The sequence below is a fragment of the Poecile atricapillus genome, chromosome 16 (assembly GCF_030490865.1).
Source record: "Poecile atricapillus isolate bPoeAtr1 chromosome 16, bPoeAtr1.hap1, whole genome shotgun sequence".
NCBI lineage: Eukaryota > Metazoa > Chordata > Aves > Passeriformes > Paridae > Poecile > Poecile atricapillus.
The window spans coordinates 11,123,024-11,136,398 of NC_081264.1; the positions used below are offsets into that span (position 1 = coordinate 11,123,024).

The following is a 13,375-nucleotide window of genomic DNA, read 5'->3' on the forward strand; positions in this document are numbered from 1 at the left end:
AGGGTGGGCTGCTGCTTCCCCATCCATAAGGCAGAACAGACCTGGTGCCTGGCCATGCAGGAGGGGAAGAGAACAAGTGAATCTCTGCTGAATACACCTTTTGACCTTCTCTGCTTGTGCTGCTGGCTGGAGTTAATCCTTCAGGGAGAGCCTAGTGGAGTTCTTTACATTGTATTCACTTTGGGGTAGCAACTTGTTCAATTTGTGTCTTACCTCATTCTGGTTTCTTAGATGTGATTTGTGTCCCCATCATGTTCTGCTTTCCCTATCCTACCATCTGTATCAAGCTCTGGGTGTGTTTATGTTGTTCTTCCTTGGAGCTGTACTTGGAAGCATGCTGAGCATGTGGCTGACCTGCCCTGAGCTGAATGTGCAGTACCTGCTGTTGTCATTCCTCCTCCACATGGCATGGCCTAGCAAAGGAAGGAGCTTGCCCTAGATAGAAGAAAAAAAGTTATTTTTATCCTAAAATGCCTATAAGAGCCCAAAGTACAGTGCCTGTATGTATTTATTGGTCACAAAAAGGGGATAGAAATCTAGGAGCACTTTCAGAAGTTCTGTTACTTGGCTCTTCCTGAGCTGAGAGAGACACTTTCCCAATAGGCAGCATCCATGTTTTCCAGCACTGCTGCTAGAGGTGGCTTTACTCTGGGCAGTTCAGCAGACAGCCCTGAGCCTGGCAAGGCCAGAGACTGGTACTGCCCTGGAAGTGTGCTGTGGGAATGGCTGTGTAGAGGTCCTGCACAGCAGCTGTCATGAAAACTTCCCTGAACTAATCCATAACTAATAACTAATGTCATTGCTACAGGGGATGGAGGATGTGAGTAGCAGCTTTTCCTGCTTGCAGTCCCTTTGGCAGTTCTGCTTGCTGTCACGGTCACTGGTGCATCCAGCGTCCACTCAGGACAAATGCTGGGACACACAGCTTCAAGGCAGTATTTTCAGGCAGTCTCTCATTCTGGATGCCTGGCTCACCTTTCTCCTGGCCTCATTTTTAGATGAAATGAGCATTTTACACAGATAGGACACCCAGAATAAGAGGCCACTTTTGAAAATGTCGGCAAAGGCATTTTGTTTTATCTCTGGACTTCATTAGTCTTATCCCCACAGTCTTTCATTTTATGTTCTACAGTGAAAGGTCATTGTTTCAGATCAATCATTTTCAGTGGGATTCAATCCAGTTCAAAGTTAAACTAATCCACTTTGGTAAAGGTTGAAGGGCAGTAAAAATTCATTTGTTAAGACAGATCTGGTCTTATTTTTCAAATGTGGCTGTTGATGCTGAGTCCTTGGTTGTGTATGCTCAGCATGAAGTGTCTTTTCGAGAGGTTGCAGAAGTCCTAGGATTGAGTTATTTTGTATTCATACTGTTTTTTTACTTGTAGTATTTTCTTAACACAGGCTGTTTCTTTTTCCTCTTACCTGTAGAGCCTCTTTTCAAAATGGTGCTCTGGTGGCAGCTGCTGCTAAGCAGGCTTGTTCATGTTTTCCTGTTGAATCCTGGTTACTTTCCCCTCATGACATAAAAAGTAAAACTGCATTCTTCTATCTGGGCAGGACTAGCAAACACCGTAGTCTCGAGTAGCTCATGAGGAGTTAAAGCTGCTTTCAATTAGCTACTGTGTTCTCACCACTTAAAGGAACCCCCACAACTGAGCATGCTTGACAACCCCCTGTGCATATCCCTGAATCATTCTGGCAAGGAAAAACTGCCATCATCTTTTATTCAGACATAGTGCTGTTTCCTCACTGGACTCTGAAATGAGCAGGTGCTGGAAGATAGCACATTTTGCCAGGGAGTTCTGAGGGTTTATCAGCTTGTGTCTGCACAGAATTTTGAACATGCAAAATGCTATTATGTGTGAATGCTGAATGGTATTAAATACACTGCAGTGATCCCAAATAGGCTTTGGGGTACAGACCTACCCTTTCCATGAGGGAGCGAGAGCTTTGCAGGTTTTGTGCAGTCAGTACCCTTCTGTTTTAAAGTTCATCCCATGTAGGTTCATAGATCCACAATGTACTTCACCACAATGCATGGCATGAACCCTGTTGCTGCTGCTGAGCAGCACTCAGGCAGTGTCATCTTTCTTCATTCTAGGATTTACCCTTGAGTTATGAGGGAGGTTCTGTGAGAGTGATTCAAGATTAATATGAAATTGAAATATGACAAAGAGTAGAATATTTTCACACACTGTGACAGCCTAGAGGCTTGTTAAACTGTGGTGTATGGTTTGGCTAGAAATATGTCACTGAAATTACAGTCCCTTGTGGTTTGGGAGAGAATCATCACACCACAGCTACACCCACTGCTATCTCATGCTCTGATCTTGTCGTTGGTTACACCACCTATCCTCCTCGTGCACACTTATCTCACTTTACTGGGGAAATGTGTGCTGGAATTCTAACAATAAAAATTACAGATAGTCCTAAGCCCCTGGAAGAATCTGTCCTTACAGCACTATCTGAGCATCATGCCCCATGTAAAGGCCAGTCACAAGTATTTCCAAAATCAGATGGTAACAAATTCCATCTCTCTTCCACAGTTGTCTCTACTTCTTTTGCTGTGATGTGGAAGCTGGTTAACCTCCCCCACCAGTGGGTGGTTTCTCTTCTCTCTCTCTGTTTTTCAGTATCTTTTCCCCAAGACTTTCATCATTTAGCAGTTCCCTAAATAAAACATTTCCTTGCTGCAGAAAGGAGAGGGAAGATCATTTTCTCCAGGGATCAAGAGGATGTTAGTGGCAGGGACTTTGTAGCAGCACTGCTGTAGTTCCATGAGTCTCAGAAAGAGTGCCACAAAATGTAGTGTGCTCCCTCAGTACTTCCAGGACCAGAAGAGGGGAGGTTTTCCACCCTGGAGAAAGCCTGGGAATGGCACACAGTGGTTTCCTTGTGGTGTTGCCTCTTCACCAGTGTCCCTGCAGCTGAACGTCAGCACTGAGGAGACACCCTCTGAGCCTGCTGTGGTGTCCCCAGTGCCCCTGTGTGAGCAAGCACTGAACTGGGATGGCATTTCAGCAAGAAGCTATTTATGGAACATGGGTGCTGTCCAATAATCAGATATGCCTGTGGAGCAGAGCCACTGCCTTAGGTCATAGTGCAATTTTCAGTGCCATGAATTTCTCCATCTACAAATTCTTGCTGGGTGTGGTCACTTTGCGAACAATTCTCAGTTGTGCCTCGTGAGAGCAGTATTCCTGAGCTTTGTGGGGAATCACGGAGTGATGCCTGCATCCAAGCTCAGCAGGGGAACCACAGTCAGGCACTGCTTGCACCCCATTCAGCACTCTAATAAAAGGCCTGCTGATTTTTCCATTTCTTTTCCATTTTTTGTTTTAAGACATTGTGACTCGTAAGTACTGTAGTATATTATAAAACTCATCATGTGAGCGCTAATTTCTGTTTATTTGTACCTCTGTGGATCTGTGGAGCCACTACTGAGGATGAAGCTCCAGAGCACTGGGCACTGTATGCACAGGAGAATGTAGGTACTCTCCTGAGACCCTGGCTGTGAAAAGCAATTTCTTCCCTTTCTTTAGGTTACAGTCAAACTGTGGAAATGCTGCACACAACGTTGCCTTATTTTAGCACATTTTCTTGCAACTGTTGCATTTAGGTGTGTATCTGGTTTTAGAGCTGTGAGGTTACACGGGACCTTGTGGATTCAAGGTTACGAATTTTTGAGATGCTTTAGACTGAGAAATAGCTGTTTTACAGAAGCCTCAATTAAGGAAATCAAAGCATTTAATGAGACTGTTTTGTGCACGTGTAGATATATCCACATATATTTGGCAGATTAATTCAGATTGGTTCAGTGGGTGAATAACTCGTTTTAAAAATACTTTGTAATCCATTTCCTTGGGGAGTCTGAAGCTGCTGTACAAGACTAGAAAGCTTCTGGTAAACTCTGCATATTTTCAGAGCTGTTGGAATGCTTTGCAAACTGACTAATCTCTACTGAGAAATTATACAAGCTGCAAAGGTTCCCAGCTGAAGTGGTCAAGGAGGATTGGCACATCTCTCACTTGGGCTCTCTTGCCTAAGGGTCAGATACATTAAAATCTGTATTTTTACATGGAATCATGTATTTTCAAAATCACGTCCTTGCTGTCCACACCTAAACATTTATTCTAAGGTAAAACAAATACAAGTTTTAAAATGATTATGATAATAAATTAAACTGATGCTTGGGATCTGTTAAAGTTTTAGATGTAACTGCCTTCTCTTAGAAACAGTGAAAACAAAATCCCAGTAGGTAAAAGCCCCATTTGGCTTGCTGGGATGTGTGCACAGTGGTGGATGTGCTTCACACTACTGCAAAGGGGTGTTTCCAGAATGTTCTGGCAATCAGTTTATAACTTGCTGTGTGTAATTTTTATCTTTCATACCTTATTACATACAACTAGAGTTTATTCCTATTTCTCATATTTATGTATTTTAACAAGACAGCAATATTAATCTAATGCCTTTTAAAACCGCAGCATTTATTTTAAATGGCATTAGGGTTTAATGCACAAAAGCCAGCAGCATTAGAGTTAAGGCTAAAAACTTTTGTCCTACACAAGGGACTGACTCATTTGAAGTAGTGCGAGAGTACCGAGGGTAGTGGGAGAGCATCGGGAGGAGTGAAGCAGCCTTGGCTCTGCCTTCGGGGTTTGCTATGAGCTTTCTTTCCTTGTCTTGGGGGTGAGGACAGATGTGAGCTTAAATCGCCACGGGTGCTGTGGTCAGCGGCGCTGGTGCTGAACTGGCTGCTGCTGAGCAAACCTTTCACTCAGCTCATCAGCAGCTCCCCATGCCTTAAATGCTGGCCAGGGCTGAATAGGAAAAGTTAATTTATGATTTACTGTAAGAGATGAGTAACGTGGCTCCCGGCATTTCCGTGGACACCGCCAGCAGTTTGTTGTTGGTGCACGGTTCCTACCTTGAGATGATTTTTATGTAAGAATAGAAGTCTGTCAATTTATGAAAGAGGAGCCTGACTATTACACATTAAAATACGTAGTAAAAAATTTAATTTAGCTGCATCTCTTAGGCAAGGTAGTAGAATTGGTCCGTGGTACCACCCCCACAACCCGGGCTGCTTCAAGGCAGCCGGGATGCAAGATACACTTAATTCTCCGAAAGAGGCACAACCGTGCCACTACTGCAAGACAGCGCTGGCAGGCTGCGGCCGCACAAAGCAGCCCTGCTGCTGGGCAGGGTCGCACACGTGAGCGCGGAGCGTGGTCACCCCGAGTGTAGCCACCCAGCCGCGGCCCGCCAGCGCCTCTGCCGAGGCCAGGTCGGGCGGGCGGGGCGGTGCCGGTGTCCCGGGCGGTGCCGGTGTCCCGGGCGGTGCCGGTGTCCCGGGCGGTGTCGCGCCCCGTCCCGTCCCGCAGTGCCCGCGCCCCCGCCCGCCCGCACCTTTGCAGCAGGAAAATGCAGCACTCCCAGCGCGCACGCGCGGCCCGCGGCGGCGCCCCGCGCCGGCTATTTATAGCAAGTGACGTCACCTAGAAATAGAGCGCGGGGGAGCGGCGCCCCCTCCCCTCCCCTGCAGCACCGCGGCTCCGCCCCCTCGTTGCCTTCCCGGCGCGCAGGCGCGGGCGGCGGCAGCAGCGCGAGGCTCCGAGCCGCACACGCCGCGGTCGGTCCGGGAGCGCGGCCGGCGGGCGAGGCAGCGGCGGTCAGCCCGGCACAGCCCAGCCCAGCCCGGCACAGCCCAGCCCGGCGGGCGGCTCTGCTTACGGTTCCTGCTCCCGCCACCCGTGCGCGGCAAGCCGCACATCCCCGCCCGTCTTCCGCTCTCGCTCAGGGGCGCGCAGAGCCCAGCCCGGCAGCCACCACGGAAGCGGCCATGGGGGACCGAGAGCAGCTGCTGCAGAGAGCCCGCCTGGCCGAGCAGGCGGAGAGATACGATGACATGGCCTCGGCCATGAAGTCGGTGAGTGGGGCCGGGAGCGTGGCGGCCGTGGGGCGTACTCGGGGAGGAGTGTGTAGGGGAGTAGTGGCGGGGGAGGGAGGGAAAGGAAGTGCGGGCTGGTCCGAGGCGGGGTTGGGTCCGGGGAGGGTGCGAGCCGCCGGGTCCCAGCCGGCTCGGTGAAGAAAGGCGGGCGGGAGCAGGAGCCAGACCATCCCGCCGGGACACCTCGCCGCCGTGTGGGGCGGTGCCCAGTACTACCTGCTTTCGGCAGAGACGAGACAAAGAGTAGCCGGTCCAAACCGGACCTAGCACCCGCTTTCAAAATCTGTTTCCTTCCCCCCGCATTCCCTCCGTTCCCCCGTAAGGGCTGTCTCGCAGCCCTCCCGCTCCCCGGCTGTCCCTGCCCCGGGGGTGTGGCTGTCCCCATACCCTCCTCTCCGTCTCCCCACCGCGCCAATCGCGCTCGCAGTGCGGCCATTTGAATGCCGCCCGCCTCTGCTCGCGGCGGGAGCGTTGTGCATTCCTTCTCTGCCACGGATGGGGCCCAGCCTCGCCCACCTCCCCTCCACCCCGCTGGGCTGCTGGCTTTCACCTTGGGGTGCCTCTCCCCTCCTGGGCGTCCGCCAGCGTTTGGGGGCGCTGGTCCTGTGGGATGGGCACTGCGGCGGGGGCTGTCTGGGGACACAGCAAGAGGAGCCCCTTCCTCTTCTAGACGTTTCTTTTGCCTCGCCGGAGAAGACACGAATAGAGGCCTCACTCACTAACATTGGTGACTTAAAGATAGTAGCTGTATCCAGGTGTGAAAGTATCCCCCGTTCCAGGAGCATTTTCCGAACTTTAACGTTGCCTTTTTGCCTCTTCTTTATAGGGTAACAGTTTCTCAGTGCTTTCCGTACCCTGTTGAATACTGAAATGGGTTTAAACAATGTTACGTTTGCAATTTTGCTCCTTTCAGAACCAAGCAATGAAAATTATTTGTACTGATCTGCCTGTACTGATACATAATAAAATTGTAGAATGATCAAACCTATTATGTCTAGTCCCTTTTTTGAAAACAAAATATTCACACGATCCAAATGTTATGGATAATGTTAATGCCATTAGATGCTTAGCACTGGCTTTTCCATATCAGATTACAATTGGTTTGTTCTTGCTGACCTGTCCTCTGTGAATACCAAAGGCCCCAGGAGGAACTGTTTCTCTTGAGAGTGCTGCTGTTTGTAGGCATGAGATGATTTTAGTTTGAAAAAGAGCAGCTTCAAATGGAGTCCACATTTTTGTTGTCAGAATGTCACCTCCCTGAAATGAGGGCAGTAAAAAGACACAAATTTTGCTGCTCTTGTTCACTTTTGCTATTATGTTATAATAGATATTACAATCAGTTCAGTTCCAAAACAGTGAGACTTCTGAGTATCTGGATACCAGAGCCACAAGATGTTAAAAAGGTGTATTTATATTTCTATCTCTAGAGTTCTTGATACATATGAAATAATAGTAACAGCTCTTCTTTCAGTTGCTAATTTTCAAAGATGAAATAGAGAACCCACTAAAACATGCTGCTTGAGAAGACAATTTCTAGCTGTTGCTGGTAGAAGGCTTTATATTTCTCCAAGAACTGCAGACCTACAGTGTACGTATGGTCTCTGGGAAACACAGATGCTTTAGGAAGTGTGTAAATAAAGTACTTACAACTAGTGTGTATGTCCAGTTGTCTTCAAACTGTTCTAATTACTATGCACATTTTCATTCTTCTGGAGCTGTGGTATTCTCATCTGGGATGCTGCTTCTGCTCACAAATAAATTGTGTGGTCATGAGCTTCTGTAATTGGGAGCTTGAGAACATACTGTGAGTGGAGTATTGAAACTTCAAAAATACAAAAAGCAATCTGAATTTAAAAGCAACAGTTCCTTTATTTTGAACTGCTCATGCACTTGCACATCTGTTATGTAGCATCTGTTGGTTACTTGGCTTTCTCAGGTGTTCAACAAGGTAATTTCTAGAATGCTCTTTAGTGTTTCGGTTGATTTTGTAGAGCATAATCTTCTGTGGAATGCTCTGACGGCCGTCTGTTCTCACAGCCCATACTTCTGTTTCAGTGACTGCAAATAACAGAGATAATTAAGAGAGCTTTTTATCTATATAGGTTAATATAGAAGTAATCTTGCAATCCAGAGAATTTAGACTTCCTCCAAAAGGAAGGAGATCATTCTAACTCAGACATCTGTTTCCCAGGATATCTTGATTTGAAACCTTTATTTTAAATTATTTTTTTAATCTCTGAATGTAACACATTGATACTTCTAAAATATTTTAAAATATTTTAAAATATTTTAAAAGTGCTACATGAAAGTAGTGTGCTGTATAAACTGAAATCTGAACAATTCATTTCAGTTTTAAATATTACTACGCTTTACAATACAGAATATAGCCAAGAGCATGGTAGTTACTTCAGAAACATAAAGTAACAAATACTTGTTTTAGTGAATGTGTATTTGCCTGATTTCTGACTCTGCCACTGGAGAAAAAAAGCGTGACAAGGCTGCTGTTTCATCTGTCAGCCTAAAGCTGCAGAAATATTTATTTGTTATTCCCATCAATTCCTTCTATAAAGAAAAAAGCCAGACCAAGTAGTAGTTAAATAGTAGCTTAAATAAAGAATTTACTGCTCAGTAGAAATTTTTGTTGTTGTAAACTTATTTTTCATGGAAGAATTCCAGTATTTTTGCTTGTAATGTGTAAACAGGAGAGGAAAACGAAATAGTTGCTGTTACAAATTGATGGGTTTAGTTTACTAAACCCATTAATTTGTAACTATTAAAGTTATTTTAATAGAAAATACAATTGTATGTAAATGGCATTCTTCCATGGGGCATGGCATTCCCATTGCATTAAATGCTGCTCCAGGATTCCAGCTATTTCACATAAAGCTGACACGGTAGGTACAGAATTATTTCTCAACACACTGGGGAAAGATGTTTTGGGTATAAGCATGAAAGGTTCTCAGTTGATGCAACAAATGCCTCAGCATCCTGAGATTCCAGCATTGAGTACACTTTGGTTTAGATAATTCCAGAAATCATGAAAAGTAGCTGTATAAGCCCTTCATTTTTTTGGGCAGTATTAATCCTAATAGGTAGTGCTTAGAGCCTCTGTTGATTTATGTTGCTTTTCTAATATAGCTACATAGTGGTAAAAAATCATTTACTTTTTAAAATTGGTGACATGGGTAATGTGAGATACAGAATTTTGAAAGTAGTCATGTGAGAAATACTACACAGTGAAATAAATTTCAGTCTTGAACTAAAAATTTGGAAACAAAATAGCTTGAGGTTCTAGTTCATTAGGCTTTATCTGTGTATATAAATGGACTCTAAAAGTTTGGGGTGTTATATTTTTAGTACCTATCCCTTAGTGTCTGGTTTGGGATTAATGAACTTTGTGTAGGAGAGGGGAATATCTTTAATGTAAGATATTTTTTATGTTATTTATAATGTAAGATATATTTAATGTAAGATTTTAATATAGGCAGTGCGCTCTCCTGCTGGGAGATGACTTCCTCATGGCATTTCCTGGGTTAAATGTAGCTATAGAACTTCCAATTCTTGGTAGAGAGCTCTGAAAACACATGATACAAGAAATTGGTCTGATTTAAATTAATTAAACTGGTTTCTATTTGTTCCAAAATTATGGACTGCATAACTTTGTATCAGGCAAGTTTTAATAATTTAACCTGACTTTGTACTGGCTCAGGTACAGTCATTTCTGCAGCATCTGGCTCAGAACTGGCTCTAGCTGAGCGATGTGCTCTGGCTGTATAATGACAGGCCCCTGGGCTGGGTCAGGTCATGGATCTGCTCTCTGTTGTGGAACATTCACCCTGGAGTGTTTTCCATGTGAAAGGAGCTCAGCTTGGTGTATGGGCTGCGTGGGATCACACAGGGAATTTCTGAGCTGATGGAGTACTGCCACACTCACCAACATGTGGAGTTAGGAATTCCAGGGTTACAGTCAGGATTCCTTTTATGTGCTCCCACTTTGGTCACTGAACAGCAAAAGAACTGTTATATCTTTACTGGAGAAGATTTAGGTGGGTTGTGGTGGAGATTATTAAGGAGATTATTAAGGAAAGTATTGTTTGGGAGCTATGATGAAGAATCTGAAGATGTCATTAGAGTTGATTCCTGTGCATTTCATGTTCTGTAGGTTGCCTCTAATTCTATTAGGACAAGCAGTGTCTTTTGGGAGTTCAGGTTCCTGAACTGTGGAAAAGTAATTTTGGAGATAAGACTAATTAACAATATATTTTAAGAACAAAACCTAAATTTGAAAGTCAGCTCTCTCTTACTGTAAGAGCTATAAATCACATATTTTTTTGGATCTGGAAATAAGCACATTTGTTAGAAGGTTCACTGCCTACACCAGCAGTCTCAGAATAGTGTAAATATTTGTGACTTGATTGTTTGTAGTATGTATTCGGTTATGAATACTGGTGCCTGTCAAGCAGTGTAAATGTGCACATTTTTAAAAAGGAATAATTAATGATTTTAACAGTGAGTAAGGACAAATTTATTTTCACACCAAAGTACCAAATATCCTTAGAATTCTAGTGACTACTTTTAAAGCAATATGCTAAAGGTAAAACAGTTACATTTTTCATCCTAATTCCTTTGAGTTTAATTTCATGTGTATAAATTTTAAAAAGTAGAACAGCTTCAAGTGACCATGAGTCTGATAGCCTAAATTAAAACATCAAATGAAATAGGCCTAAATATACTGTATTAGAAGTATTATCCTTCTATCTCAGCTTTTTGAAGTAGCAGTTGGAAGTTGGCTGTGGCTTCATTCCTGATTTGCTGTCCTATTTCTATGCAGTTGCTTTCATGTCCTATCCCTGGAATTTGTGTGCAGCCAGTTAGCAGAAATCAGGGTAACTTTTGTATTACCCTGTCTATGAAACACTAATTCCATTTGTGCTGTGCAGAGCTCAATGACTGCAGCGCTTCCGTCTCTGCTGTCCCATGGATGCAGCAGGGGACAGGCATGAGAGAATTGCACCAGCTTCCAGTGTTAGTCCTGTGTTCCAGATTCAAAAATCTGGTGTTCTAGGTACATTTAAATTCATCACTGTGTAGTTTTCTAGCAGATTTCCTAAAAACCTGAGCCTTCCTCTGTGATTGCTTCTCCATTGCACAAGCCTGACTCGCTTTCATTCAGTGAATGTTCTTTGCAATAGCTTCTAAATACCCCTTCTATTCCATCAGAGCTGTGGGGATTTCTCTTTTAAGTCTTGACTGCAGAACAGTTTTAAACTTTTGATGTTACAAAGTTACTCCTGTCTAGAAGGAACTTTGGGATCTAGAAATTTTGAATCCTGCACTTCATGATGAAAATACTGAAGGAAGTTTGCACACTCTTCTCTAAGGCAAACCCTTTAAATTTGCTCTTTGTCTTTGTTTTCAGGTAACTGAGCTGAATGAGCCCCTCTCAAATGAGGATAGAAACCTGCTGTCTGTAGCCTACAAGAATGTAGTCGGAGCTAGACGGTCCTCCTGGCGCGTCATCAGCAGCATAGAGCAGAAGACCATGGCAGATGGGAACGAGAAGAAGCTGGAGAAGGTTAAAGCCTATAGGGAGAAGATAGAAAAGGAGCTCGAGACAGTCTGCAATGATGTTTTGGCTCTCCTAGATAAATACTTGATCAAAAACTGCAATGACTTCCAGTATGAGAGCAAGGTCTTTTACCTGAAAATGAAGGGGGATTACTACCGCTATCTGGCAGAAGTTGCTGCTGGAGAGAAGAAGAACAGTGTGGTGGAAGCCTCAGAAGCTGCCTATAAAGAGGCTTTTGAAATCAGCAAAGAGCACATGCAGCCCACTCACCCCATTAGGCTTGGGCTGGCACTCAATTTCTCAGTGTTCTACTATGAAATCCAGAATGCCCCTGAGCAGGCCTGCCTTTTAGCCAAACAAGCCTTTGATGATGCCATAGCAGAGCTGGACACACTAAATGAGGATTCCTACAAGGACTCCACTCTCATCATGCAGTTACTTCGAGATAACCTCACTCTGTGGACGAGTGATCAGCAGGATGAAGAAGCAGGAGAGGGCAATAATTAATAAGCTTTCCTCTGATCCCTCTTTCATCCACTTGGCCATCCCCATCATCACCAATATTTCCTTGCCACAGTCACACTAAATATCTAGTGCTAAGCATATCTGTATTGTACAGCTGTTCAGATCTGCTGTCCACTTTATCAAGAAGCAGTTTCAGATGAGTCTTCATGGGCATTGATGGATTGATTGGTTTATTGGCCCTATTTATCTTAGTTGCACTTGAGCAGTGCAGAAGGAGGCAAAACATTTGCCTGTTGATTGGAAAATACGGGAAAGAATAATGGAAAGTGATTGAGGATAACTAGATTCCAGTTAAATTCTTTCTGTTTGCAATGAGCTGACAGTTCTGTTAAGCAGTACATTTTGTGCATGCAAAGTAAATTAGCCACCCCAAATTTTTTTCAGTCAATGAAAACAGTTAAGCTGATGTGAAATGACAACTCTGTTCATCAGTTTACAATAAACTGTTTGAAATGTGAGGTTTCAGTAGCAATTTGGTTTTTTTGCCTCTAACTTATGTGCACAGTTTCTTTAAATGCAGTGCATCTACCTAAGAGTTTTGATACTTGTAACCTTTTGCAGTTGTTTTGAAGAATCATGAATTTATTTTTTGTAAACTCTTTGGCTGTTTAGTTGTCTGTGTATTCTGACAACTCTATGTCAATATTTGCCCATGTTAAGATGGATGACTGGGAAGCCAGACTTCTAAATTAAATGTTTTGGAATTAAGTGAATAAAATAAAATGCTGCTTCAGGGATGTTATCTCTACGTGAGCTGTCCTGTCTTTTGTTCGGAGCAGAGATAGAGTTCTCTAACACATCACTGGTGGGTTAAAACATATTTAATCACAAGTTAAATGAGAAGTTGACACATGCTAAACAACACAAAAACACAACATAGTGTGCTGAAAGAAGAAAAACATAAACCCACAAAACCCAAAAGCACCTGCAGTAAACTGGAGTTTCCCAAGGTGGTATATTTAGCTGTTTCCTCAGTACAACAGTTGCTTAACAGTTGTAAAGCACATAATTTTCAATTTTTATCAATACAGAAACTTGTGTTTGATTCTGGCCACTGTAACTTCTAAGCTCTTTTCTCTCAAGTGCTGATCACCAAATCAGCTTTACATGTGAATATCCCAGGAGCTATTTCATATTTCCCTGCTTCAAACAGAAGCTATACTTGTCGCTAAAGACTGCCTTTCTCTATTTAGCTCACTTAAGTTTAGTCCACAATCTTAACACTTGTTTTTGTTTTCTCCCAACAGCTAGTGTGCGTTTTTTGGTGCTGTGCACACTTCTGTCATGGTGTGCCCCAGAAGCAGGAAAAGTTAGCTGTATCCAGACTGCCA

General features: G+C 43.8%; 1 protein-coding gene across 1 annotated transcript; it reads left to right on the plus strand.

The window, feature by feature from the left end:
• Positions 1-5,563: 5,563 nt before the first annotated feature.
• YWHAH (tyrosine 3-monooxygenase/tryptophan 5-monooxygenase activation protein eta) lies at positions 5,564-12,792 on the plus strand. Its single transcript, XM_058851649.1, has 2 exons — positions 5,564-5,929; positions 11,370-12,792. The coding sequence occupies exons 1-2, from the start codon at positions 5,843-5,845 to the stop codon at positions 12,024-12,026; spliced, it is 744 nt and encodes a 247-aa protein (XP_058707632.1). The 5' UTR covers positions 5,564-5,842; the 3' UTR covers positions 12,027-12,792.
• Positions 12,793-13,375: the final 583 nt, after the last annotated feature.

What these genes read in the sequence shown, in the direction of transcription:
- YWHAH (XM_058851649.1), top strand. Translation starts at nt 5,843, where the DNA reads ATGGGGGACCGAGAGCAGCTGCTGCAGAGAGCCCGCCTGGCCGAGCAG. An exon ending in TGGCCTCGGCCATGAAGTCG is followed by an intron (nt 5,930 to 11,369) that starts GTGAGTGGGGCC and finishes CTTTGTTTTCAG; the next exon opens with GTAACTGAGCTGAATGAGCC.